This window comes from Bipolaris sorokiniana (assembly GCF_000338995.1).
Source record: "Bipolaris sorokiniana ND90Pr unplaced genomic scaffold COCSAscaffold_14, whole genome shotgun sequence".
Taxonomy (NCBI): domain Eukaryota; kingdom Fungi; phylum Ascomycota; class Dothideomycetes; order Pleosporales; family Pleosporaceae; genus Bipolaris; species Bipolaris sorokiniana.
Window position 1 is genome coordinate 726906 of NW_006911908.1, and position 25227 is coordinate 752132.

General features: G+C 51.1%; 12 protein-coding genes across 12 annotated transcripts; 8 read left to right on the top strand and 4 right to left on the bottom strand.

Moving 5' to 3' along the window:
• Nucleotides 1–674: 674 nt before the first annotated feature.
• COCSADRAFT_40180 (uncharacterized protein) lies at nucleotides 675–3676 on the bottom strand. Its single transcript, XM_007705442.1, has 5 exons — nucleotides 3522–3676; nucleotides 3155–3467; nucleotides 2123–3098; nucleotides 930–2069; nucleotides 675–878 (listed from the first exon to the last, which is right to left on the bottom strand). The coding sequence occupies exons 1-5, from the start codon at nucleotides 3529–3531 to the stop codon at nucleotides 780–782; spliced, it is 2538 nt and encodes an 845-aa protein (XP_007703632.1). The 5' UTR covers nucleotides 3532–3676; the 3' UTR covers nucleotides 675–779.
• Nucleotides 3677–4195: 519 nt separating this feature from the next.
• COCSADRAFT_244117 (uncharacterized protein) lies at nucleotides 4196–6474 on the top strand. The gene is made up of 7 exons (XM_007705670.1): nucleotides 4196–4666; nucleotides 4720–5166; nucleotides 5216–5305; nucleotides 5355–5938; nucleotides 5988–6048; nucleotides 6101–6386; nucleotides 6438–6474. The coding sequence occupies exons 1-7, from the start codon at nucleotides 4497–4499 to the stop codon at nucleotides 6462–6464; spliced, it is 1665 nt and encodes a 554-aa protein (XP_007703860.1). The 5' UTR covers nucleotides 4196–4496; the 3' UTR covers nucleotides 6465–6474.
• A 422-nt stretch (nucleotides 6475–6896) lies between these two features.
• Nucleotides 6897–9254, top strand: COCSADRAFT_40183 (uncharacterized protein). The gene is made up of 2 exons (XM_007705443.1): nucleotides 6897–7740; nucleotides 7794–9254. Exons 1-2 carry the CDS (start codon nucleotides 7203–7205, stop codon nucleotides 9047–9049), a joined length of 1794 nt encoding a protein of 597 aa, XP_007703633.1. The 5' UTR covers nucleotides 6897–7202; the 3' UTR covers nucleotides 9050–9254.
• A 660-nt stretch (nucleotides 9255–9914) lies between these two features.
• COCSADRAFT_244157 (uncharacterized protein) lies at nucleotides 9915–11054 on the top strand. The gene is made up of 2 exons (XM_007705671.1): nucleotides 9915–10172; nucleotides 10353–11054. Exons 1-2 carry the CDS (start codon nucleotides 10049–10051, stop codon nucleotides 10994–10996), a joined length of 768 nt encoding a protein of 255 aa, XP_007703861.1. The 5' UTR covers nucleotides 9915–10048; the 3' UTR covers nucleotides 10997–11054.
• A 694-nt stretch (nucleotides 11055–11748) lies between these two features.
• On the top strand, nucleotides 11749–12204 carry COCSADRAFT_244167 (uncharacterized protein). The gene has a single exon (XM_007705672.1). The coding sequence runs from the start codon at nucleotides 11881–11883 to the stop codon at nucleotides 12145–12147; it is 267 nt and encodes an 88-aa protein (XP_007703862.1). The 5' UTR covers nucleotides 11749–11880; the 3' UTR covers nucleotides 12148–12204.
• Nucleotides 12205–13086: 882 nt separating this feature from the next.
• COCSADRAFT_125504 (uncharacterized protein) lies at nucleotides 13087–15134 on the bottom strand. Its single transcript, XM_007705673.1, has 2 exons — nucleotides 14591–15134; nucleotides 13087–14541 (listed from the first exon to the last, which is right to left on the bottom strand). The coding sequence occupies exons 1-2, from the start codon at nucleotides 14988–14990 to the stop codon at nucleotides 13214–13216; spliced, it is 1728 nt and encodes a 575-aa protein (XP_007703863.1). The 5' UTR covers nucleotides 14991–15134; the 3' UTR covers nucleotides 13087–13213.
• A 509-nt stretch (nucleotides 15135–15643) lies between these two features.
• On the top strand, nucleotides 15644–18935 carry COCSADRAFT_174827 (uncharacterized protein; the record flags this gene model as incomplete). Its single annotated transcript, XM_007705674.1, has 5 exons — nucleotides 15644–15668; nucleotides 15727–15782; nucleotides 16124–16159; nucleotides 16206–16315; nucleotides 16466–18935. 5 exons carry the CDS (start codon nucleotides 15644–15646, stop codon nucleotides 18933–18935), a joined length of 2697 nt encoding a protein of 898 aa, XP_007703864.1.
• A 337-nt stretch (nucleotides 18936–19272) lies between these two features.
• On the bottom strand, nucleotides 19273–19802 carry COCSADRAFT_163870 (uncharacterized protein; the record flags this gene model as incomplete). The annotated part of the gene is made up of 4 exons (XM_007705675.1): nucleotides 19273–19305; nucleotides 19361–19455; nucleotides 19509–19727; nucleotides 19793–19802. The coding sequence occupies 4 exons, from the start codon at nucleotides 19800–19802 to the stop codon at nucleotides 19273–19275; spliced, it is 357 nt and encodes a 118-aa protein (XP_007703865.1).
• Nucleotides 19803–20316: 514 nt separating this feature from the next.
• Nucleotides 20317–21000, top strand: COCSADRAFT_98659 (uncharacterized protein; the record flags this gene model as incomplete). The annotated part of the gene is made up of 3 exons (XM_007705676.1): nucleotides 20317–20334; nucleotides 20396–20594; nucleotides 20660–21000. The coding sequence occupies 3 exons, from the start codon at nucleotides 20317–20319 to the stop codon at nucleotides 20998–21000; spliced, it is 558 nt and encodes a 185-aa protein (XP_007703866.1).
• Nucleotides 21001–21349: 349 nt separating this feature from the next.
• COCSADRAFT_174830 (uncharacterized protein) lies at nucleotides 21350–21660 on the bottom strand (the record flags this gene model as incomplete). Its single annotated transcript, XM_007705677.1, has 2 exons — nucleotides 21350–21361; nucleotides 21418–21660. The coding sequence occupies 2 exons, from the start codon at nucleotides 21658–21660 to the stop codon at nucleotides 21350–21352; spliced, it is 255 nt and encodes an 84-aa protein (XP_007703867.1).
• A 25-nt stretch (nucleotides 21661–21685) lies between these two features.
• Nucleotides 21686–22773, top strand: COCSADRAFT_40188 (uncharacterized protein). The gene has a single exon (XM_007705444.1). It carries the CDS (start codon nucleotides 21906–21908, stop codon nucleotides 22464–22466), a length of 561 nt encoding a protein of 186 aa, XP_007703634.1. The 5' UTR covers nucleotides 21686–21905; the 3' UTR covers nucleotides 22467–22773.
• A 787-nt stretch (nucleotides 22774–23560) lies between these two features.
• Nucleotides 23561–25198, top strand: COCSADRAFT_98356 (uncharacterized protein; the record flags this gene model as incomplete). The annotated part of the gene is made up of 3 exons (XM_007705678.1): nucleotides 23561–23864; nucleotides 23948–24974; nucleotides 25069–25198. 3 exons carry the CDS (start codon nucleotides 23561–23563, stop codon nucleotides 25196–25198), a joined length of 1461 nt encoding a protein of 486 aa, XP_007703868.1.
• Nucleotides 25199–25227: the final 29 nt, after the last annotated feature.

Genomic DNA, 25227 nt, shown 5'->3' on the forward strand with positions numbered 1-25227 from the left:
AACAGTGAACGTTGCGGGCAAAAAGAAAAAAGAGAAGAGGGTGCGTACCAAGATGTTGCTGTTCTCTGCTGTAAGATGGGAGGGTTCGACCTCGTGCTAGCAGCGCATGACCAGGGACCAACCATGCTTGGTTACATATTGGTAAAATGGGATGGTACATACAGCGCGGTCATCACGGTGCATTAGCAGTACAACCCGCCTTGCGTAGGGATCATCATAGACCTTGCCTTTGGGGTGGTCGATCCGTTGAGCTACCGAATTCCCTCCCCCACTTAATTAAGTTGGGTCAGTGTCGTCTTACATCGAGGTCAGACTGCTACATAATAAACTATTTAGTTTCTCGGGTAAGAGCAAGGAAAGAGCGTGTAGAGCGTAGACTGGGGGTCATACTACAAGTAGAACGGATGCATGCGGAGTTGCAAGAAAGAGCGACCCCGTGTATCCGCATCATACGTTACTTTCGGTGACTAGTACATGGAGGGGGAAATGCGGGATGTGCAAGCCCATTCAAACAAGCGTTGTGCCTGGATGTTTAGCGGGGGTCGGATGGCCGGCCGGGTCTATTGACAAGACACGTCCGTGCACAGTGACCTTGTGGCACCCGCTCCCGCATTCTTATTCCTAGTACATTTGCTCGTTCTTTGTGATGGTGGGATCGTGATGGGGACACGGAATGCAGTTGTGGCATGTTTGCCTGGGGGTATGTTCATTTGCTCTATAGGGGCTCGCTACATGTGAAGACACTAACTACCAGAATCGGTTATATGGATGTATTTCAATCAAACTGGCTCGGCCCAGTCTACCTGCTCTGTGACGGGACCTCCTCCGCTTGTCGAGTAGCTGATCTTCAGTCGAAGTTTTAGCCTCGCTGGAGGCGGCTGCTGAGCGTTAGTGTGTATTCATAGCATGATCATATATGCGTGACTTACGCCATTAACGGCTGTGACCCTCATTTGCTGGGTCGCATCCTGGCCACCATCCAACTCGCTTGTGCTGATAGGTTGCAGCTGCAGCTTCTGACTCTTGGGTACAGCAGCCTGTAGATTGACACCCGACAGTTGTGTGAGGCTCCCGGTGTTGCGGAATCGTGCAAGAACTTGCACTGCATTCGCGTCACGCTTGAGCTGGAACGTGACCTGGAGGTCGTTCTTGTTGTATGCTGGATGTGCGGGCGGGCCAGATGCTACAGGAGGTGTCGGGTTTTGCGGAGGCGGCGAAGACATACCACCAAGACCGCCAAGTAGGTCAGACGATGCGGCTTGTGAGGGCGCCCGGGATTGCGCAGGGGCTGGAGAACTACTCGGGCCGGAGTTGAATAGATCCATAATGTTAGCAACATTCGATTGTGGTGCCGGGGAAGACGTTTGTGGGGGTGATGAAGCCCCGCCCATTATGTCTGCGAGCAGATCTTGGCTATGTTGTGTCCCGTTGGCAGCACCGTTCACGTCAGCAGATGGACCAGCGTCGCCCATGAGATCGAGTAGTAGATCCTCAGTTGCTGCCTGTGCAGGCTTCTTCTTCGCAACCTTCGAGTGACGCTTCTTGGTAGCCTCTCCCAGCACACGTGACTCTTCTCGGATCTCAGGCGGAGGCATCTTTTCCAAAACACCTCTCCTGATCTGATCGTGACCAAAGAGGTTGCCGTACTCGGCTGCACGTTGCTGAATCTCCACGTCTAGGTTGGCTGCGTATCGTTGCAGTAATCGTCGCAAACGTTCGATTTGTGCGGGATCGCTTAGTCGTGTCGTCAACTTCATCGATGCTGTAATGATGTACTGCTGGACAATCAAACCAGCGTAGCTGCTGTTTAGGATAGTTTCAAAGAGATCGACGATATCACTCTCTTTCACTTCTTTGACAAGTTCTTCTTCCTCGTACTGGCCACCTCGTAATAGGGCATCGCCGTATTCTCCAATCACCCAAGAGCCAGCCAAGGTAAGGCCCTCTTGTGTGATGTCTTCCTTGAGCGCAGAGTAGAGTTTCTGTACTGAGTAGGTCTGGAGATCGGGTGTGGTAGCAATTAGTCGGACAAAGGACGACAAAATCTGCTCTTTAACATAGTTGCCAGCCTGTATCCCATATTAGCGAGAAAAAACCATGAACCAAGGCTTCAGTCACTGACCAGTTTTAAGACGCGTAGCATCGTATCAACATGCCATCTCTTATTTGGTGCAAAGCGATCCGCAGCGATACCAATCTGTGAGGTCATGACCGGCTTGAACTCGTTGTCGGCGACTTCTAGGAAAGCCAACAGCTCCCGTATAAGTACCCGTACGTTGCTCTCGTTGATCAAAGTAAAGCTGAGATCAAGTGCTCTCCTTCGAATACTGATATCTGGATCTCGGAGACAGTCAAGGATGGTGTTTCTGTGTCGCTGTACAGCGTTGGGTTCGACTGCAACCACCTTGATCAAGGTGTTGAGAGCGACATATCTGATGTTGTTATCCCGGTTAGACAAGAACTTTCCCAGAATGTTTACACCAAGCACACGAAGTCCGGAATCCGCCTCAATGTCGAGGATAGTAAGGACAGCTTCGTAGAGAATCGAATTACCAACGTTCTTGGACGAGTCGGTGTTGGTTGCAACCTGGGCGAGGATATCGTTTATTTGTTCGCTGACCTGGGCATCGCCGCGAGCTAGGACACGCAAAAGCTGTAGTAGCTTGCACTGCAAGAAGGGATCGGTGATGCCCGTTACATCGTGCTCGGGAGCGTAGCCGGAAGACGATAGGCCCTTCAATATCTTGACCAAGCTGGGTACGGCCGGCCTAAAGAGGTCCCGTACGCCATTCTCGTCGTCCTCATCCTCGTCTGCTTGGCACAGATTCTCTACCAAAGTGACACCACACAGAAGGACTCCATGGTTGCGGTCTTGTAGCAGCAACTTAGCCTTTTCCAAGAAATGTTCCTGCAGGTCAGGCACTTTTCGACATATCCTCATTGCGCAGATTGCGGCTTTGCGACGTATGTACGGATTCGCGCTTGATATTATCGTTTCGACTTCTGGGAACAGGTCTCGAGCCATTTCAACTGATGCAATGTTTCCAAGGGTGCAAAGAGCGAGGCCAACAATGTACTGATTAGCATGGTTCAAGTCGCTGCAATTCAATTAGCACACACAATATGGCTTCAGGCTCGATGGAGGAGGGCATACTTCTTGAGCGAGTTGGTGACCAGGGTCAAGACCTCCTGGTTCTCATCCAGGAGCAACATGGTGCCCAGGTACCCCAGTCGCTTGTCCGCAAAGCGGGGAGAGGCCAGCAGCTTCAAGCATTCAATCTGACCAAAATGGGTCCTCTCGCCGAGTGTGAAGAGGTAGAGGAGCTTTGCGACATTGTTCCTCCGCACATTGGAATCGTGGCTTTCCTCCCTGAAGCTGGCGCGGATTGCTGCACTCTCTTTCTGGACAACGGCACGCTCATCAGCAATCGTCTTTGCAGCGCGCACATTGCGAATAAACTGCTTCACTGGTAATTCTTAGCACAAGTCCATAGCTGCGGGCGGTGCGATGCTTGGCGTACAGGAAGCCATTGCAGTGGCCTCTTGGACCCCACCCAAGCAGCGTTCAAGGGTTCGATTGAGAGGCGGGAGTGAAGGACGGAGGGCTGCTGTGTGTTCGACAGGATCAATCGGGCACGGGCAACTCGAGGTATTCCTTTTGGAGGGCTTGGTTGTCGACAACGTTTGGGGAGACGGCTTCCACCTGGCCGGGCCGTTATTTGTTCCAGATGTCGGACGCAGACGCACCTCCCACCGACAACGAGGGCAACGCCCACGCTACCGCTGCTGGCAAGCCAAACCACTTGAACACTGCTGGTTGCTACCATCTCTCCTTGATGCTTTTGCTAGATGCCTCAACTTGCTATCAGTCCAGCGCATCCTCTCCAATCTCACTTGAACAAGCCCAGGGCGTCTCCGCCATTGTACACGTCCATACATAATATGGCTGGGGGCGATGGAGGCCTGTCGCGCGAGTCAGGCACCCAGCGTGTTCCAGCTACGCAGACGCCTACACACAGTTATCGCATTCTGTCTTAGGCCATTCATCACGCATGCCGAATCAAATCACGGTCTTTTTTTTGGCTATGAGGAGTGCTACGGACTATGGGGCGGATGATGATAGCCCTAGTTGGCTGGGCAAAAGCCCTTGATTCCCGCTGCACTGCCCGTGGTGGCAAGCGCGTCTGACCTGTGATGTAACCGGCCCTGACAGCTAACGAATGTTAGAGCACCGTCGCCGCGATAGAATGGGTGCGCGCAAGCAACCCCCAGGCAGACTTCTCCACGTGGTGATCCCATCCTCATACTACTCGATTCCTGTTTTTGTCATGCTGCGCGGATGTTCGGAAGGCTTGCCTGGCTACAATATTATCCACTACACATAAGGTCCGAGAACCAGTCGCCGTGTGGGTTGCTGATCATACTCTGGCCTGTCCACGTTTCAATCCCCCTTTGCATCATTACTTACATCCTCGACATGCGCATACTCTTTGCTCATGATGGCTGAATCCACCTCTATTGACACGTACAACCACAATGGGGACCCTGACTTCCATTCCCCGCGACCGCGCAAACCTACGAGAATCGACCTCCTGAAGCCTAAACTTAGCGACGAAGGCCTTAACAAAAACGGCACTCTGAAGGAAGCTGCCTCTGGTCTCTCGAGGTACCTACGACCGGGTTGCTTTTTTTTTGCGCAGCATAACTAACACTACGCAGTGGAAGATCAACCCCTATACCCCCCGATGCCCCGCCTTCCGTCCAGGCCTCGTCCTCTGCGCGCCGGCAGATACGCGCTCAGCACAAGCAGCGCATATTCCCCACCATCCACTACCAGAATCGCGTCTCGCACTTTGATCCCAACAGCGACCACCATGACTTCCGCGGCTTCTTCGTCCTGTTCTGGATTGGCCTTGCCATCATGGTCATCACCTCGATGCTCCGAAATATGACAGAGACTGGATATCCGTTTCAGATGAGACAGTGGGCGCTGTTCAAGGAAAAGGTGGTTGAGCTTGGCCTGGTTGATGGTGCCATGGTGTGCAGTACGGCTTTGTCACTGCCTCTCCAAAAGCTGTTCCTCAAAGACAAAGTGCTTCGCTGGAACACGTATGGTATGGCCATACAGAGCGTCCTACAGGCCATCTGGCTTGCTTTCTGGACTACGTAAGCCATCTATTTTCTGACGATGTACTATAGACTAACGATTATGAAGATATCCATTCGTCCGCGATTGGAGCTGGACGGCCCAGGTCTTCTTCACCCTACATCTACTTGCAATATTCATGAAAATGCACTCCTACGCGTACGCTATCCACGAAACTACTAATGACGGCTCAAACTGACCTTTAAAGATTCTACAACGGTCATCTCAGCGAAACTCTGAGACGCCTGAACGATCTCGACACACCTGATCAAGCTAGCAAAGTGGCAGCAGTTCGATACCCGTCCCCTCGTACTCATCTACACGAGATTCCAAAGTCACCGTCTCAGACTGAGTCGGAACCCAAAGACCCAAACGCAGAGTACCTTGGTCACTTGCGCGAGGAGCTTGCCTTGGAGCTTGCGTCGCCTTTGGGTAATGTCTCGTACCCGAATAACCTCACATTGTACAACTATGTAGATTTCATCTTCTGTCCAACGCTCTGCTATGAGCTCGAGTATCCCCGCAACACTCATGTTCGTTGGCTTGAGGTTTTCTACAAGACATTGGCTGTGTTCGGATGCATCTTTCTCATGGTTATTACTGCGGAGGAGTTTATACTTCCAGTGCTGGACGTATCGGCTGTGCGACTCCACAACTCGAACAGCGCAACCGACTTTGCATTGATCATGGGTGAGACGATTGGTCGTCTGTTGTTCCCCTTTATGATCACCTTCCTCTTGGTATTCCTAGTCATCTTCGAGTACATTCTTGGTGCATTTGCAGAAATCACACGTAGGTCTTCTCAAAATCACAAGAACATACCCGCGCTTACATTGCACAGGCTTCGCCGATCGTCAATTCTATGCTGACTGGTGGAACAGCTGTGACTGGCTCGAGTTTAGGTACGGATTGTTACATCTTTCTTCCAAAGCAGCATCTAACCTACTCAAACAGTGCCGAGTGGAACATTCCGGTGCATCAGTTTCTTCGTCGACACGTTTACAGTGCGTCTAAGAACCACATGTCGCGGCCATTGGCTATAGTAATCACCTTTCTCATCTCCGCACTGGCCCACGAACTGGTCATGGGCTGCATCACGAGAAAGTTCAGAGGCTACGGTTTTGTTGCCATGATGCTTCAGATGCCCATCGTCATGTTGCAGCGAAGCAAATGGGTCAAGGGTCGCACATTGCTGAACAATGTCTTGTTCTGGTGCAGCATGATCCTGGGACTTAGTATGGTAAGCTGATTCATCTCGGCCGAACGGTGGTAGGTTGCTAACTACAGACAGATGTGTGCACTGTACGTGCTTGTATAGTCTCATGGGATAGAAGTGTCCTAGACACTCTGCTGCTTGTGTATTATAGGTTGAATTGGCGGTTGCATTAGCATAGACGGGATAGACTTGCGAATACCCTTCTTAATTATCATCTGGTGATTTTTGGTTCGAGCTACAGGATAAGCCATCAGCTTCGTTTGTGCGTCTCGTTCAAAGTGCCATAGAACCGGTGTATGCGTTGTGCGACTGTGCACAGGGCGAGCCAGATCATCTCGCAAGTTTCCCCAAAAGAGTGTATGGTGTGACGTAGGTAGCGGCTTCGGACCAAGTGTGATTCCGAGGTTGGAGGGGATATCGGCGGAGTTGCGGGCGACCCCACAACCTTGCCCACGGCGAACCAACGCACAGTAGCAGGGATGACGTCGAATCAACAACACGTATAGTGCGAGCGCGCCGTACCTTTTCGTGTACGCCGGAGTTCTTGGGATTCAACCAACTACTCTTCTAATTTATTCGTGTATGCTTTAGACGCTTAGCGAGACTCAGGTGGATAGCACTCGACATTCGTTCCCGTGTCGTAGTGACTTCATTGGCCGTCACCGGACCCAGTCAGTTTGCTCCACGGCTACATCGGAACTTCCACAGTCCGCAAATCTCGCCGTTATCAGGGCGCGGTTGCCAAAAGCTTAAGTGTTCCGTGACTTTTTGCTTCGTCCGTCCTCTCTGCAACATCTCCGGACTTCAATCACCCACCAACAAGTTCTAATCGTATTCATCATGACGGAATTGCATGAAGCGCTCGCTTGCCTGCGACCAAAAGATTTCAGTGACGTCCCAACTGATAATCTCGAGGAATTCTTATCCGATATACTAGCTAAAGCAGAGCTGATTGCAAACTCTGTACCTCCACCTCCCAATGGCACGCCTTACGAATTATCACAACGGACGCGGACCGAGCAACAACCTGCAACGAGCGCTAAGGACCTCACCATTTCCCAAGTACGGCGACCGCCACCAGCTCCAATGCATGAAGAGCTGCAAAACTCATGGGGCAAGCCTCTCAGGCTGGGAAATGCCGATGCCGCTACGGGGATGAGCGTTTTTAAGATGGCCGGGAAGGATAGGCATGGAGCTTGGTTCTCGAGGACTAGTGTACACGAAGGTCTAGGCTTCAATAAATGGAAGCGTGCCATGCAGAGCGAGTTTGAAGAAAGTTTGAAGGTTCAAGGCGGTCCGGGCGAGGGAAACGTGCGAGGTATTGGAGGAGATCAGAGACTCGAGGACATGACTGTAGATGGTGTAGGACAGCTACAAGGTATGCAGTGTGGCATACTGTCCAAGAATAGCAGAGAGCTGACAACGTTGCAGTATACCAACTTTCAGCTCAGTTCCCAGGACCAACCTCACCGCGCGAGTTCATTACCCTCCTCATCACCTCAGATAGCTGTCTGACCGAGGCCTCAAAAGTCGCGAATACGGTACCCCGGCATTTCATGGTTGTCTCTATACCTGTCTCCCACCCGGATGCGCCGCCACGAAGTAACATGGTACGGGGTTTCTACGAGTCGGTTGAGATGATCCGCGAGATACCATTACCAGACGGCGACGCAGAGACTAATCCAGTTGAATGGATCATGATTACACGTAGTGATCCTGGGGGTGGCATACCTCGCTTCATGGTGGAACGAAATGTGCCCAGTAGTATATGTCAGGACGCAGTCAAGTTTCTCGACTGGGCCTGCGCGAGGAATGATGAATCAGAAGTAAAAGTTGAGACAGGAAGTCTTCACGAAGTTATGCGCAGCATGTCTGTGGCAGATACAAATGGTATTTCTGCTGGCGTTGGAGTTAGCATAGCGGAAAAACCCACGTACCAGAGTAGCCACTTGGAGTTACAGCGCAGTGATTCTGCAAGCTCATCTAGCACCTCCTCAGCAGATTCTTTTGCCTCTGCCGAGCAGTTTAATACTGCACGTGAAGGCCTTCCGATCGATACATCAATTCCAACGCCGTCCACAGCATCTCAACAGTCCTTACCGATAGCAGACGACCACCACACCAAAGAACTCCAGAAGATCGAAGAAAAAAAGGATCAACTGAGAATAAAGCTGGAACAAGCCCAGGAAAAACTGGACACCAACTTGCAAACCGAGAGTTCCAAAACGGAGAAGGAAATACAAAAGGCAAACGAGAAGCATGAAAGAGAGAAGATAAAGCAAGAAAAGAAGTATCAGAAAGAGATACGGAAACTCGAGGAGCGTCGAGAGAAAGAGACTCGTAAACTGCTTGCGCGCCAACAGAAAGAAGCGGCTAAGAACCAACTCAGCAAGATCCAGCGAGAGCGTGACGAGTACAAACAACGACTGGATATCTTGGAGCAGGAAAACAGACTGCTTAAGCTGCACATTGGCGAACTACAGCACGAGAACACTGCTATAGTTTCTCGGCTGGGCAAGACTGAGGAGGGAATCAAGATCTTGAGGTCAATCAAAGAACAAGAACAAAATTCCAGAGTGAGGGCAGACTCTGCGAGTTCAGGGAGAAGTGCGAAGAGCGGAAGGAGGAGTAAGAATTCGAGTGAGTCGTCAAGCACGCTGGTACGGGCGGGGACTACCCGTTTCTAGGTTTCTGTGGGGGTTTCCTTTTGGTCTCTTTGGCGTAGATATGGGTATGGGGTTCCTTTCCTTTCCCGTCACGTATTTCTTTTAGCACGCCATGTGCACGTTCACAATGATGATTCCCTTGAACTACATATAGAAGGCGCGTATCATTATAGGGTATATATACCATAATTATGTATCGTGTTATCGAGATAGAGCTGATGCAGACCTGATTATAGTATGCTCGCTTGGTTGAAATAGGCGCTCTCGCCTTGTGCGGCATGCAGCTGGCTTATTAACTAACCTGGTAGATATGCCAGCTACCCACCTTCCCACCTACCCCACCATAACACGCATCTTCAGCCTCGACAAACAAGGTGAGGTGCAGCACCCACGCGCAAGGGAAAAACCATTCCTACTTATTTCTTGTGTTACACAAAGGCAAAGTCCCCTCCCTAGAATACCTTCAACTCGATTACCTGCACCTTTGCGTCCGTACTGCGTGGCTCAACAAGAAAACCGATTTGCGGTCCGATTACGGGAGGCTTGCTTGGGCCGGCACTTGAGTTTGCTTTTTTGCTGGCTGTCTGCACCTGGACAAAAGACAACTCACACCGCAAGTATTGGTGAAGTGTGTCGAGGAGTTTGTTGGGGACATTCTTCTTCTCGCCTTGTGTGCATCGAAGACACAGCTTCAGGGGTTCAAAAGAAAGAAGAGTCGAAAGAAGAGTTTAAGGTGGAAAAGTTAGCGTAAAGAACAACTGTCTAACGAAGACTCATCACGCAGTTTCCATCTCCAACGACTGCTGTTTATCAGTAATTCTAACCCCGCATTACAACTTTGGGGGCTGAATTCGCACTACATCAGAGTCAACAGGTCTGCGCAAAAGGGTAGGGCTGATTGCAATTTATATACAAAGAGAAGGAAGATCAAGTCCAAGGAAACAGGGTGTTTGAAAGTAAAAGAAACCGACGTGCTGAGCAAATCATAAGCAAAACACCACTAGACGCTGAGCAGAAAAGATGGACCCGAAGCCCAAGATTCTTGCCTTCCATGGCTCAGGCAGCAATTCCATGATACATACTGTACAATTGGCGAGATTAACAAGAGTGCTTGGTTCGGAATTTGAGATTGAAAGTCTGAGCGGTATGCATTTTGCACTTCCAAATCCCCCATTCTTACAGTCATTCCCTGTCATGGTTATTCCTTCCAACTCCTATCCCCATATCTGCAGCATGCGGTACTTCCTTCAAACGCATACGCCTATATAAGATTCTCTCCCCCAAATTCGAATATACAAGAAACTCAAAAACTCACTCTCACCAGCCCCCTTTCCCTCCCAAGCCGGTCCAGGCGTCCTCCCGTTCTTCGACGGCTGCGGCCCTTACAAACGCTGGCTCTCCGCCCCCGACACGGCCAAAGAACTTAAAGATGGCCCTCACATCTCCATCATGCCCTCAGAAGTTGAAGAGCTCGTCCGCAGCACTGTAAAGCGCATCCGCGACTCCGGTGGCGAAGTCGTCGGCCTAATCGGCTTCTCCCAAGGTACCCGCGTCCTCACCGGCCTCCTCAAATGCGCTGAAATTGTCGCGGCCCTAAAGAAGAACGGCGAAGATGTCGATGAGTTAGACTGGTGCGACTGGGGCTTTGGTATCACCATTTGTGGCAGTGCCCCGCCGCCGTTTATTGCGCAATCCGTGTCTGCTGCGCTAAGTACTTCCAAACTTTCCGAGGATGAGAAGAAGGAACTGCTAGAGAGCAAGATTGCTATTCCCTCGTACCATATTTTGGGTAACCAGGATGAGTTCAAGGGTGTGGGAAAACGGTTGATTGAGCAGTGCTATGAGGTCGCTGAGGGAAAGAGTACGGTTAAGGAAGTTGATATTGGACATTTTTACCCCATACAACCTGCTGAGAATGAGCAGCTTGGGAAGTGGGCGATTGAGGTTTTTAAGAAGGAGAAGGCGTGATGAAGGGGGATGAGAGGAAATGATTTGGGTGCATGAGTAGAATAGATCTCTGTTTTTGGAATTTAGATACACTGTATTGAAAAGAAGTGTTACTTTTGGGCACGTTGATACGCTTACTATGCAGGCAAATATCTCAGTCTCTTAATTTCGAGCAGGATACGATAACAGGGAACTAGTTCACGACCGAAAATTGAGACAAGAAATGACGTACAGAATAGCCACCGCAATCGAAACCCTATACTATCGAGCAAAATATCGACGAATAAGATATAGGATGTAAACGAGCTCCAGTGCTCATACAGCAGGTCCTAGCGGTATACGCCAGGACTACTGAAAATAGTGCAACGATCATTTCTACGAATCACACCCGTCAGATCTCCTCCCCTCCTCTTTCTGCTACTTAACATATTCGCATACCCCATGCTACAGCAACGCTGTGAAAGCTATAAGGAGATACATCTATATTGATGAGAGATAACAGACTCAGACAAGCAAATGTATCTGAAAAGATACGATGCAGAGCTACGTGGTTCGTTTATACTGTCATGTTGTCTGCCCGAGTGGGGTTGATGTCTGAGGCTCCAATTATGAAAGTAGCAATGCAGCAATGCTACATGTGTTCACCGGAAGATTCTTGCTAGCGATTACTATTCAATACTCGGCGCTACAAGGCACCTTGACGACTAGCACTGAAGTCGTAAAAACAGCGGCACATGTAAAATGGCGCCTCCATGAATCAAGCTAGCGACATGCTCCCTAACCCTTATGCCCATCACATCCCAATAGCCCGTTTTCGAACTCCACTAAAAGAGCAAAAGCTACATACCACACCAACACTAGTACTAACATAACCCCAGCCCTATCTAAACTCTACACTTTCCCCCATGCCACCCCATCCCATGCCCATCTGCAACAACGCCAAGAAAAAACACCGGAAGCCGTCATCCAGCACATATTACGCATCGGAACCTCACAGCAGCCCAAAAGAAAACAAGCCACCCTCACACCGCCCCCCCTGCACAGCGCTTACCTTCACCCATCCGAACAACCCAACCATTCAGGACCTCCTCAATCCCCGATTTTTCTCCATATCAACTCCCCAACACAGCAAAGCCCCTCAACCTAGCCTTCCTAGAATAAAATATCCATGAGACCCATTAATCATTTGTACCGCAACCCTTGTAAATCTTCCCTTACTGTGAAGAAGAAAAAAAAGCCGCGTAACAACCGAACTTTTTCCTTAAACAAAGTAGCGATAGAATATAGTTAAGACGTAGGTAGTAGGTACAACATGCGACAAACAGGCCATAAACGGCGGATTACCCACACCCCCACTGCGTCGCGTTCTCTTCCGCGCCACGCCGCAACCGTCTCGCCTCTCGGACCCGAAAATCTAACCGGATATTCTCGCGGTCCGATCGTTTCTCTCTCTCCCCCTTTCCCCCCCAAAAAGAAAGAAAGAAAGAAAATGGAACCAAAACGGACCTGCATTTGCGTGCTGGCATGGGATCGGTATCGGGTAAGGAATGGGGATTTGCTGGGTGCGTATGATAATGATGGTGGGAAGGGTAAACTTTGGATAAACTTCGGGTTAGTAGCAGGGAATAAAGATTCTTTTTTGGCTAAGTAGGTAAGGAGAAGAGGTAATGTTGAGAGAGGCGCGAACATGGGGGAGAGTGGAAATGCTGGATGCATGGTTGTGGTATACAAAGGTGCCTGGTGTACGTAGATGGATATGTACGAAGGGTTGATAGACTGTATTGGGATACTACGGAGTTTTGACTTCTTTTTTACCTTTTTGGGGGTGTGGGGTGTATAGATGTCACGTGTGCACGTGTCATGGCGATATAGATGTATGGATGTACAGTAGTATGTAGGTAAGGTAGATGCAGATGCGTTGTAGTAGTTGGTAGCTGCCCCGTCGGAAGATGCACCAGCTTACACAAGAGGTGGAAGTCTAGATGGTGGGGGCGTTGTGAGAGGTGGGGCTAATGCCGGTTCTGTGTAATATAACGTCTTGGCGAGGTACGTATGCAGCTTGTGGCGAAGCCTCAGGCGAGAGATATTGTGGGAATGCAGTGCGATGTAAGGGAATTTGTAAGGTCATTTGGCATTGGCAGGAAGGAACTATGTAGTACAGTAATGCTTACAGGAAAATAGGAGGCTGATCTGGGAACAAAACAGAAATAACGCTTAGATACAAGAAGGGAAAGTACATTATGCTCGTAACAAATCTTCGTCAATCTTCCAATTATCCCATGTAGGTTTGTCGAAACCATTGGGTCGCGAGCTACGCAGGAACCCGTTCCAGTAGCCTTCAATGTTGACTACGGGTCGAATAGTCCTGACATTGGCGTTGAAACCCCTGCTAAAGCACTCCTGCATATGTCGGTCCTCAAACAGCTCTGGGTGTGTTCTCCTCATAGTCTTGAGAGCCCGCTTGCCAACCTCGTCAACTGAATCGTAGTGTCGGAGCTCGAAGAACTCTTTGTCATGTTGATTCTTGAGCTCGGTCATTGTGCGGTCGTCGTAAAGACCAAGCTGAAGCAGAAATATGTCGTATTGGCATAGAGAAGTGAGACCGAGGTAGCTTCCACCAAACTTGGCCCGCCTGTAGAGACCGACTAGGGCAGCAATGGTGCCCATGCAGCCTGTGCCGTAGTCGCTCATGGGGAACGGCGGTACGACGGGCTCGTTCAGCCCCATTGCTTGACCTTGTGCCCAGGCTACGCCGGTAACACAGTCTGCAATTTGTTGCCAGCCTGGACGTGATGACCATGGTCCAACGTGGCCAAAGCAGTTCTCAGCAATGTATACTATGCCCTTGCCACGCTTCTTCGCCAACTCGACCATTTTTTGTGGTCCATATCCAAGACGATTCAAGCTGCCAGGCCGATAGCCATCAAGAACAATATCTACAGATTGTAGAAGCTCTTCAAAAATCTGTCGGTCCTTGGGCTCCTTCAAGTTCAAGTCGGTTGTATGTTTTCCAATGTTAGCATCCACCTGGAAGAAAGGCACATCGGACAGGTTCGGCGATGTAACTTTAATAACTTCTGCACCATACTCGGCAAGACCACGGCCCATTGCCGGCCCGGCAATGATTCGGCAAAGCTCAAGAACACGGATACCAGAGAGGATCTGCGGCTTTGGTGCATGTGAGGATCGGAAGGGTAGTGGAGTTGGTGGCGTGTCGGTTTCCAGAGGTTCTACTTTCCAGGGCGGCTCCTGCATCAGTGCTTGGCCATGTTCAGTAGTTCGGAAGGCATCCCATTTTAGGCAGGTCACACCCGCTTGCTTGATCGCCCGATTCTTTTCTTCTAGCTCTTCTACCGTAAATTGTTGGACATGATGCTCAATTACTTTGATGCACTCGTGGTAATCGGTCAGGTCAGGTCGGAAGCCTTCCAGACCAACTATGTTCAGTGCCTTGGTTGCCTCGAGGGAGCCATGCAGATGAAAGTACTCTCCTGGTCTCTTGGTCTCATAGAGATTTGCAGACAGCCTGCGGTAGAGAATAGATTGGGCTTGAAGAAGGTCGGTGTCTGTCTTGGTCAGGTGACTGACATGAGCGTCTGGATTGTCAATGCTTACCCTTGAGTAACTTTTTCACTTTGGGATTCGACTTGTCAAGGCCTCCTACAGTGGTGAGGTAGGTGGAGAAGAGAAAAGCTGTTGCTCTTTCAAGATCGACTGCAATGTGGCGATCTTTTTGATCATTGTGAAGATCAGCTATAGTAGACGCAACGCCTGCCTCGACAGCCTTGAGGGCCGAAATTGCTTCAGTCTGCTTCAATGGACTTGGGAAGTACGGAGAGCCCGTATTGGCGGTGGAGAACTTGACATTGGTAATATGCTGGAGTGACTCTTGAGGGAGGTTGTCTTTGGCCTTTGTTAGAAGTTGGGCCAGGGCTGTTCTTGCACCCAAAAGCAAGGCGTTTGCTTGGGTGGACTCGTTGCTTTGGTCCTGTTCTGTTCCTAGGAAAGGTGCCATGATGATGGTGATGGTATCCAGACGTGTACTCTGCCAGGCCAAGTGACGGCAGTGGCGGCTTAAGAGCAAGCCATGGGAGCCGTTGACGGGCGGACCGAGATGCCAAGATTGGCAACGGCAGAGCCGTTGAAAGCACTGTCTGGCTGCATATCGAGGCTGGTCCTAGTAAGCCATGGCTATGAGCATGGTCTACCAACCACGGCGTGCATGTGGACGGCGTGATGCCGAAGGCGGACTGGCCCAGCATGTAGGAACACGGTTTCTGTGACGATCGGCAGACGTGCTGCGCTACCCGACTTCCGGAAAGGTGCTGGCCCAAGCTTTGCGTAATGCTTAGGGACGACCCCATGGGCATTGCATCCATAAAACATCCGCAGGACCGTCTCTGTTGTCCCGTCATCGCCGGCTCGCGCGCCAGTCGCTCGACTCGAAACTGTGGGGCCCCTTCTGCGTCGCCGTTGCATTCGGCGGTGGGGGTGCGAGTCCCGGGGTGCTCTCCTTACCGTTCTCACCTCGAGCGAGTGCATCTTCCGATCACACTTCATCGTTCCGTCGCGTCGGCAATGTCCCCATCAGCATTGAGCACTCAACGCCGCTGCACGTGACGAACCACCGACCCCAGCCGAGGCGCATACGTACATAGCCTTTACAGGATGACGCGCCCAAAGGTTCCACCAGGTCCGTTTCGCGTGTGTCGGTGTGGCTGCCGTAGCGGTGCTAACACGGTATTGTGTAGATCAGCGGCAGCGCACTGCACAGGCATGTGAGAGCTGCAAGCGCAGAAAACAAAAGGCGAGTTGTGCACTTTCATCACACTCCAAGACGGCTACTTCACAGAGGCTTCATCTTGCATGCTGCCACTCCTCAGCGCAGAACCTTGGTGCACCCGCCTCACGGCATATCACCCAACGGGTTGATTTGGCCACGCTCAAACACAGCGGAGCCGGATATTTGTACGAGTAGACTCGGAACATGTCATTAGCCTGTGCAATGCTCCGGGGGCATGCACGCAAGAGTAGCCCTTTTGGTGCACATGTCTAACCTAGACGTCCTAGTCTAGTCCTGCCCCTCCATTATTACAGCAGCTCCGTCAAGCCCTCCAATCAATAGGACCAAAGCTAACCATCCAAAAGTGTAACGGTCTCCAACCTTGCAATACTTGTGACAAGGTAAGCCTTCAGCTTATTCACGCATCAATATGCTAAAATTGGTCAGCGCAAATTCACATGCATATACACGGACCGAGACCCAAACTCTCCAAGCGAAGACAGGCCACCCGCGAAGAAGCGCGTAGTTGAAACTACTAGCAACGCCCAAAGCCCCGTGTATGTACTTACCTTTCTCTCAATCAGGCGGCAGTAGTTGTCAAGCATGCATGGTATTTGCATGTACACAAAAGTGATCCATGAGAGATACTCTTGGTGGATATTTTGATTCAGTTCATCTCAATACTAACTGGTCTCTCTCACTTATAGCATAAATGGTAATTCGTCGGCAAACACACCCACCAATGGACAGGCACAGCCCTCACCACTGACCCTGCACCGACGGACATCTACCGCTCCTCAACAGCCACCCCTCGTGTCCCATGCAGTAAGCTCGAATCAGGAGGCTTCTTATCCGTCCCCTGCTGCGAACTCTGCTGCCATACCTCAACCGCCAGCGAATCATGGCAGTGACGGCAGTCGACCGACAGTGTCACAGGACACCACTTCGCATGATGGTGGAGACGATGTCGCTGAGTTTCCGAGTCAGAGTAGGATGCTACAGGACCCTACTGGTCGGGTACTGTATATCGGCGACGCAGCTACCTTATCTTTCCTCCAGCTCCTTCGGATGATGGTTGAGACGGTAGCCGGACCTTCTCCATTCACTACCGATCCTCGCCGACATAAGATAGTAGAGGGTCAGTACTCGCTTCCACTTGGATACCAGCACACCTATCTCCTACCTGATGAGCAGACGGCCCGGGTTCTGGTAGAGGCCTTCTTCATCAATACCCATGGCTTGTTGCAAGTCTTTAACCGTGACCACTTCTTCAAAAGTTTGGAACAATGCTATTCGGATCCGCTCTCTGTGAGTTCGTCATGGCTATGCTTGCTCTATCTTGTGTTTGCCATTGGTTTGACAATGGCAACGCCGCTGTCTGGTAGTCCAGAAGCTCTCATCATCGACAAGCTGCGGAGCGAGCATCTCGACCGAGCAGAAGCATTCTATCTGAACGCTAAGAACCTTAACGATCCTATGACTGGACTAGAGGATCAGGACTTTTGGTCTGTTCAAGCTTTGCTACTCATGTCAGTCTACATGTTGGCCAAGACAAAGCGAAATACTGCTTTCGCCCTGCTTGGCATGGCAGCGCGATCCGCTCTTGCACTGGGTCTCCACAGAGAAGAGACCATGGTGATATTCAGCCCGGAAGAGCAAGTTCAGCGCAAGGATCTGTGGCGATCCATTTTTGTCATCGACCGTCTCTTGTCATGCTCCTTGGGTCGCCCAACTGCTATATCTGAGGACGACTGCTCTGGTGACACGCTCCAACCTTCTGATGGTGACTACAACCAGTCCTGGACTTTTACTCCAAAGACAGTGTACGACTACAACGAAACAGGGTCTGCAGCATTGGAGGCTGCTGTGCGGAGCTGCAAGGTAATTGGTATCATCTTACGCAAGGTCTACCAAAGACGCAAAATCAGCACTCGGCTTGCACAGGAGATTTCTGATATTTGCAAGAAATGGCCACGGGCATTGACACCCATTCTACAGTGGCGACAGGCTGCCACCGCATCGCCCAGTCAGGGCGTAGCTATTCTGCACGTCAATCTGTTTTACTGTCACTCCATCATTCTGCTGACTCGGCCATTCCTGTTGTACATTCTCAACAAGGAGACGCAGCGCCAGGTAGAGCACCCAGGAAATAGGGGGCCTCGGCCCTTTGTTCGTATGGAACGGTTCAGCGAGGCGTGTGTGATTGCCTCTGTGCACACTATCCTTCTGATCCAAAACGCTTTTGAAGCGGGCTACTTGTCCCGTCGTAATCCTGCCGTCATTTACTTCCTTTTCGCAGCTACACTTGTTATTCTCGCCAGCGACTTTGCCGGTCTCTACCAAATCGATGCAACAGAGAACTGTGTGGTCAACGCCATCAACGTCATGAATTACTGTGCCGAAAGCGATCAACAGGCAGTCAGACTTGTGTACATTCTCAGCTCCTTCAGAGACGTAGTCACGCAACAGCGTCTACGGCGGAAAGACAGTCACACAAGCAACTCAACACTGCCGAGCATAGCATCACAGCTGTACGGTGCACAGGTACCACAGCAGCAACAAGCACAGCAGCAGCCGAACCCAAACGTAACTGGTCTGGTCCAGCCAACAAATTCCCTGGACGGCACACCCCGACTCCACCAAGTCCCCATACACATCTATCCCGGCCTGCACACAACACCTCTCAATGACCGACCGCTCCTCAAGCAAGTACCAGGCCAAGTCCAAACACCTCCTCAGCCCCAAGTCATGCACCTGCCCGTCCAACCCACAGTCCCTGTCTCAGTCGCTGGCCAGACGCGAGAAAACACACTCAACCCACCTGAACCGGAATTCTCAGTTCATCTATCCCCGATCCACAGACCGCCGTCTCTCAACATGGCCACGCCATCTGCATCGCTGACTTTGGGGGCGCCCTCGCTATCCACGATGCTGGATTTCTCGGCACTGGAAGCGACGCGGGTACCTAGCTTGCATAGTGAGGAAAGCGGGTTAGACGAGCAGATTGATTTTGATACGCTGTGGGCGTGGCCGAGTAATACGCCTGCAACGGGAAGTCCCAAGGGGGCTGATGGTGGCAGTGGTGTAAGGGACAAGGTGCAGGGGATTAGTGGTAGTGTTGTGCCAATGTTTGGAATAATTGGTAGAGAGGGGACGACGGTAAAGAAGAATTCGTAAGTGAGGATGAGAGATGGGAATGGTGCTGGTACGCTAGGTTTGGAGAGTGTACGCTGTGATGTCGTATTTTTCTTTTTCAAGAAGTTTTTTTGGCTAGTTATATATCAATTTTATTCAGGTGGCTATTGACGAGCTTGCGCCATAATTTGAAAATCTTTACGCTACTTTGTGATGCTTTTGAATGAAATGCCAGATCAGCGAATCGGACTGCATCACTGCTGTGCAAGGACGATGGTGTACTTTTTTGCACTTATAGAAATTCAAACGGGGTATACCAAAACATTGACTGCTCCTAAACTCCTCAAACGTATGCATGTGTGCTGGAAATGGCAACAGTCTACTCTCGCCACTCTTTGGCGCATTGGGTACACTGTTTGAAAATTTAGCAAGAGGTTCCTTCCTACCTCGGTGCAAGCACAACCCACCTTATAGAAAGCCGTCATGGGCTCGTCGGCACTGCGAATCTGCAGTTGGTACCAGTAGGCCTCGTGGTTTCTGCACTTTTCGTTTGGACATTGCACTGTTCCTGGTGTTAGACATGGGTCATTCCAGGCTAAGTTGTAGACCACATACCTTCGGTCTTGTCGACATTATCCCACGCGCCCTTTCCTCCCAGGATATCTTCGACTTCCTTCTTCTTCATATACTTGCGTTCGTAGTAGCGCTTGTTGATGACAAAGTGGTAGGGGCAGGTGAGGCACTCGAAGCGGTTCTGGCCGACAAAGTCCTCGGTGGTAGGGTCACCGGGCGGGACAGCAGAGACGCGCAGCATGTTGCTGCATGTTGGGCAGACTAGAGGAATTTTTTATTAGCTGTGGCTGCAGAGCCAGTAGGCGGGGTCGTGCGCGACAACTTACAGAGCAGCATGGTGGGCCGTGTGGTTGTGGCTGTTACATGTACATGGACATATATGTAGGCATACGTAGAGTCGATGCATGCGTTTGCTCGAAAGATTATGGCGGGACCCTAGGGCACTAAGGCCGAAACAGGGAAAGTGCGGGGCGAGCCATCAGCCATAGCCTTGTGCGGTGGTGGCAGTGGTGGGCGGCGGCGGCGCGGACTTGGGCTTGGGAGAGTGTCGGGCTGTCTCAGATTGCGAGCTTATGCAACTGGATCCGGGGAGAGGACAGGCAATGTCACTAATTCACTGACTACTGCCTCGACGTCTTATCGCAGCCTTTTGGGCGCCGCCGTGAACAACAGCATCGCCCTCTTCACCGCCCTGGGGCCTGTCACCTTGTTTCCGTTAGCACTTCCGAAATACCCCGCCAAACAAGTCGACGAAACATTCGCGCGTGTGCCGTGTGCTGTGTGCTGTGCCCGACCTGTCAGCCACCCGCCCTTGTCCAGTCACTGCAAGCATCCACGGGATTCCTTCACCATGGCTGACCACCACGACGTATGTACATGGCCGTCGCCCCAAAACTCCCAACAGAATCACTGCTAAAACTTGCCTACAGGGAGCCTCTCCTCGAGAACTTGTTCTGGAAGCCTGCCGACGCAACAACACTGAGCTCCTCGAGGAAACACTGGCCGACCTGAATGCGGCTGCCAAAAAGTCGGACAAGAAGCCTGCCGACTATGTCGCAGACGTACTGAACAACGCGCGCGATGGACTCGGCAACGGCTGCCTTCACATTGCTGCCACCTACGGAAGTTGTGAGTACCGCCAATCCTCCGGCCAGGCTGCCTCTCGGGACACCCACCCGCTAATGCCGCTGCAGTCGAGGTCATCGACATGCTGCTCGACCAAGAAGGCCTCGAGATTGACGAAATCGACCGCATGGAACAGGATACGCCCCTTCACAAAGCCGTACGCTACGTCAACTCGCTCGAAAAAGACGTCTGGCCCCACGGTCAATCCATCGTCGCCATGCTCCTAGACGCAGGATGCGATCCCAGAATACGGAATAAGGCGAAGCTCAAGCCCGTCGAGCTGGTTGACCCACGGAACACGGAGCTGAAGAGCATGCTGCAAAAGGGCGAGTTTGCCATCCAGGCTGTTGGAGACATCGTCGAGGATGACGATGACGGCCATGCAGGCAGTGGAAGTGAGAGCGATTGAGGCAACAACATCACGACAAAACATGGGCTATGAACTATCATTTGGCCTCCGCTAACGAAGGTAGCCGGGCTATCTTCATTCGAGTCGAGGTGTCTGCATGCCTCTCACCATCACCACCATCATCACCAGCTCCCGGCGTTTGCTATGGATTTAAGCATGTCTATAGAATCAGCTAAGAGCCGTTCAAACAAGCACCACGTAGCCGGCTCATGGGCTCTACGTTGCCATATGACTACCATCCTTGCATGTATCCGTCGTGTCGGTACTAAGAGCAGCCTTTGCCCTTTTCTTTGCGTAGTGAAATGCTTTTGATAGATTTCTTCACATTGCATCTGAATACAATCCGGCCTCAGTCTTGTTGCTGTGCCCCTGTTAGCATTTGCACTTGAGCAAATCCCTTTCTCATGCTCTACTCACCTCGGGCGGCGGCCCAACAGGCCTAACCATTCTTTCCAACAATTGTAGTCTCGTCTTCTCGCGTGGTTGCCCCAGTCCGATGCTCATGTACTGCAGAAGAGGCGGATGTCCGACGTAGCTCGACAGCGAGTCGCGCGCAATGTTGGACGTCCATTCGTGTTTCGTAGTGTCTGCACTGCCGATACCAATATACCGCGCTTGGAGCGCTTCGAGCTGTTGCTGTGCGCGGAGTTTATCGGCCATGATTACGATATAGCGATGTTCGAAAAGTTGGATTGTGAAGTTCTTGGTTGGTAGGAAATCGAAGTCGTAGTAACTGCGGAGGCGCGTGCAGGAAGTCAAGGCTTAGTCATGATACTTCAACGTCTCCATCGCAACTGCGCTCATCATCATTCCCACCACTTCCACCATACCCGACTGGTCGCATAACGTATCCCACCAGAATTCACGTGTCGCGAACCCACTGCGAACCAGAAAGTGCATACATCATGAGTAACGAAGATACAATAATGAGCAACGCGCCGCTCACACCACGCGACGAACCCGAACTCACTTCACCAATGGTCGACTTCTCTCCTTCGACCGTGCGCTACGACGAAACCTTCGAAAACAGCCTCATGGATGTCATTCTCAATCCACCATCCGCTCCCTCACCACGGAAACCCTCCCAAGACATCCCTACAATCTCCGCATCACAACTACCCATACCGCTCTCCTCGCATCTCCGCACTCACAACTCTGCAATACCCGGTCTATATCTCACCCATAAGAACGGATATCATACCGGCGGGCCAGGACCCTCGCCGCATACGATCCAGGAGTTTGCAGATCGATTCATACGGGAACACGGTATCGAGGATGCGGGGCAGCTGGAGAGGGTAGTGGAAGATGTGGTGAGGAGTAAGATGGAAGAGGTCAAGGAGCGCATGGAGAAGAGGAAAGAGGTTGTGGAGAAGAATAAGGCAGTAGAGAGAGAGTTGGAGGACTTAAGGTTACAGCGGAGTGCTGAGTTGAGGGTTATGGAGAGAGTTAAGGGGAAGAAACAATGAGTTGGGGGATTGCAGGGGATAGATGCGCTTGTTTGGTTGTGAGACTCTGGGGAAAGACTGGGGGGCGAGAATTTATGATACCCGACATTGCGATGTCACGATGAGGGAATGAAGGCGTATTGTGGTTGGCTGCCACAGCCAGACTGGAACTCTAAATGCGTATGTACATACGTGTTGGATTTATTTCACATGAATACACACGGCTTTACCTGTAGTCATTACGGTGAAATTGCCAACTTTGTATTCATTCATACCACAGATACGCTTTGCCATACCCTCAACGAGAAACACCCTCCAACAGCGTATATCACGTGCCACACTCACCCCTCAAGCAGCCCTTCAAAGCCACCTTCCCAATCTGCCCAATTACCGCGGCAAAACATCTTTATCCACAGCACAACCTTACCCCCAATTGCACAAAATACTACATAAGACAAGATCTACAGATCCATACCCCCAATCAAAAAGCTATGGCCACCATCGTCATACCCCATCCCTAGACAATCATTATATTGCACGCTAACAACCAAACGCGAAAACTAAACGCCTCTCCCACTCATTGGGCCCTGAGATGCGCTGGTATCGCGGGTGGGGGTGTGACTCGTGACTCTGTGACGACAGAGCGAACGTGGGAGACAAAACAGAACAGTAAGATCATCGTTGGAAAAAAGGGAGCTACTGTTCCAGATTAGCTGGATCGCTGCTCTTTTACCCTGATTTCCTATTTTGATCTGCGTATGAGAAAGGGGGGTGGGTTAGATAGGGTTGGGTTGGTTGGTTGGTTTGGTTGGGTGCTGCGGCTGGGGATTGTGGGGGAGGGGCACACGATGGGTTGTGTGTTTTGATGGACGAGTGCTCTTTCTCTTTTTTCCTCTCCCCCTTCGCTCTTTCTTTGTTTCGCCCTTTTACGAATACTTTTTACTTGCCGAATGAGAGACGAGCGTATACCCTACTACTACTACTACTACTGCTGCTGCTGGCGATTTGGCATAGATACCCCCCCCCTCTTCGCTTTTCTTGATCTTGCGACGACGAAACCTATAGCTCACGAGCACCCCCTCGATTCCGGGATTTCTGCGCAGTCAGAGTGAAAAATGTCGGAGCAGCTGGGAAATCTGGCATGGAGCGGGTTCAAGTTTACGTTTGGACTGGCAAGTCTGGCGCAAATCTATACGGTAGCGGTATTCAAGAATGGGGCGCTGTGGGCAAGAGACAGCGCTGCCGAGAAGCGCGAATTGGCTGCTGCACAGGAGCGATTCTGGAGTTTGGATCGCGAGCCGCTGCCGGGGTTCAAACATAAATTTTTTGACACGAGCAAGGGAGTGAGGATACATTATGTTGTACATGAGGGGGATCAGTCATCAGAGAAAGTTAAGAATCTCGCGATTTTTATACATGGTATGTGGATTGTATTTGAAGAGACCTCTGGATATCTTCTGTAAAGAGACGGAAGAAGAGAAGCTAAGGATACATACACTCAGGTTTCCCCGATTCCTACATCATATGGCGACACCTCCTCCAATCCCCCTCGCTACAACAAGACACCATTCTCGTTGCCGTCGATCTCCTCGGCTACGGTGGCTCAGACACCCTTCCCACATACGGAGCAAACGACATGCTCGAAGCAATCAGCGAATTCATGATTAGCATACGAGAACAGTATCTACAAGACGGCAGCAAAACCGTAGCCGTAACACACGACTGGGGTTCCATCATCGGCGCCCGTCTCGCAGCAGAAGCCCACGTCCTAGCAGACCACTGGATCATAACCGGCGGCCTGATACCCGGACATCAAGCCTCCAACGTCCACCACCGAATCCAGCTCGCAAAACAAATGCTACACACCTGGGTTTCCTCACCGCGCAACACACGCCTCCTCAAGAACGGCCTCAACGCCCTCCGCCCTATCGCCAGTCAATTCAAACACTCCTTCTACATCTTCATCTTCCACCTCCCCCGCCCTTTCAGTACCGGGTTCGCTACTTTTGGAAACTACTGGTTCCTCCGTCTCCTCCACACACTCGGCAAGCCCCACCAACCCTCCTCCAAACCCGCCAAACACAGCTCAAAACCCATAACATCCACCCCAATGGACCCCCTCGAAGTCGCAGAAGCAATGGCTACTTCCACCGGTCCCAACTCACAACAACTCCGTACCAAAACCTCCGAGGGAACTTCCTACCCGCCTTCCCTGCACGCCCGCCTCACAGACCGCGGCATGTCAGAGAAAATCAGGATATACCGTGAAGATCTATTTTTCGGGTCTTGGGAGAAGAGCCTGGAAACGACAGCGGCGCTATACAACATCGCTTCGAACCCCATGCATTCCTCGAGTTCGAATGCGGGTACGCTGGCGAACACGGCACCTAAGGGTGCGCTGAAAGCGCCTGCGACGCTCATGTTGGGACAGAGGGATTTGGCATTTGATCAGCGGCTTGCGCTGGATGGTGCGAGGGAGTTTTTGGTTAGGGGAAGTCAGGTTGTTGTTGTTAAGGGGGCGGGTCATTGGTATGTCTTATCCCCTATTTCAGTGATTTCTCATGTTTTTCTCGGATTGAGGAAGAAGAGAATGAGAAGGCTAATGTTCTTTTGTGTGATATAGGTTACAGCTTGAACATACGGGACGTCGGATTCTGGAAAAGACGTTGCAGTGGGCATTGAGGAGTGATACTAAGACGAGTGTGATACCCTTTGATTCTATGAGCGATGTGCGGGTTCTTGAGAGTTTGTAGGGGAGGAGGGAAGGGAGGGGGAAGTACAG

What these genes read in the sequence shown, in the direction of transcription:
- COCSADRAFT_40180 (XM_007705442.1), bottom strand. An exon ending in TGCTACGCGTCTTAAAACTG is followed by an intron (nt 2,070 to 2,122) that starts GTCAGTGACTGA and finishes TATGGGATACAG; the next exon opens with GCTGGCAACTATGTTAAAGA. An exon ending in GGGTCACAGCCGTTAATGGC is followed by an intron (nt 879 to 929) that starts GTAAGTCACGCA and finishes AACGCTCAGCAG; the next exon opens with CCGCCTCCAGCGAGGCTAAA.
- COCSADRAFT_244117 (XM_007705670.1), top strand. Translation starts at nt 4,497, where the DNA reads ATGATGGCTGAATCCACCTCTATTGACACGTACAACCACAATGGGGAC. An exon ending in GCTGCCTCTGGTCTCTCGAG is followed by an intron (nt 4,667 to 4,719) that starts GTACCTACGACC and finishes AACACTACGCAG; the next exon opens with TGGAAGATCAACCCCTATAC. An exon ending in TGTGACTGGCTCGAGTTTAG is followed by an intron (nt 6,049 to 6,100) that starts GTACGGATTGTT and finishes CTACTCAAACAG; the next exon opens with TGCCGAGTGGAACATTCCGG.
- COCSADRAFT_40183 (XM_007705443.1), top strand. Translation starts at nt 7,203, where the DNA reads ATGACGGAATTGCATGAAGCGCTCGCTTGCCTGCGACCAAAAGATTTC. An exon ending in TGGTGTAGGACAGCTACAAG is followed by an intron (nt 7,741 to 7,793) that starts GTATGCAGTGTG and finishes ACAACGTTGCAG; the next exon opens with TATACCAACTTTCAGCTCAG.
- COCSADRAFT_244157 (XM_007705671.1), top strand. Translation starts at nt 10,049, where the DNA reads ATGGACCCGAAGCCCAAGATTCTTGCCTTCCATGGCTCAGGCAGCAAT. An exon ending in TGAGATTGAAAGTCTGAGCG is followed by an intron (nt 10,173 to 10,352) that starts GTATGCATTTTG and finishes CACTCTCACCAG; the next exon opens with CCCCCTTTCCCTCCCAAGCC.
- COCSADRAFT_244167 (XM_007705672.1), top strand. Translation starts at nt 11,881, where the DNA reads ATGCCACCCCATCCCATGCCCATCTGCAACAACGCCAAGAAAAAACAC.
- COCSADRAFT_125504 (XM_007705673.1), bottom strand. Translation starts at nt 14,990, where the DNA reads ATGGCACCTTTCCTAGGAACAGAACAGGACCAAAGCAACGAGTCCACC. An exon ending in AGTGAAAAAGTTACTCAAGG is followed by an intron (nt 14,542 to 14,590) that starts GTAAGCATTGAC and finishes TGACCAAGACAG; the next exon opens with ACACCGACCTTCTTCAAGCC.
- COCSADRAFT_40188 (XM_007705444.1), top strand. Translation starts at nt 21,906, where the DNA reads ATGAGTAACGAAGATACAATAATGAGCAACGCGCCGCTCACACCACGC.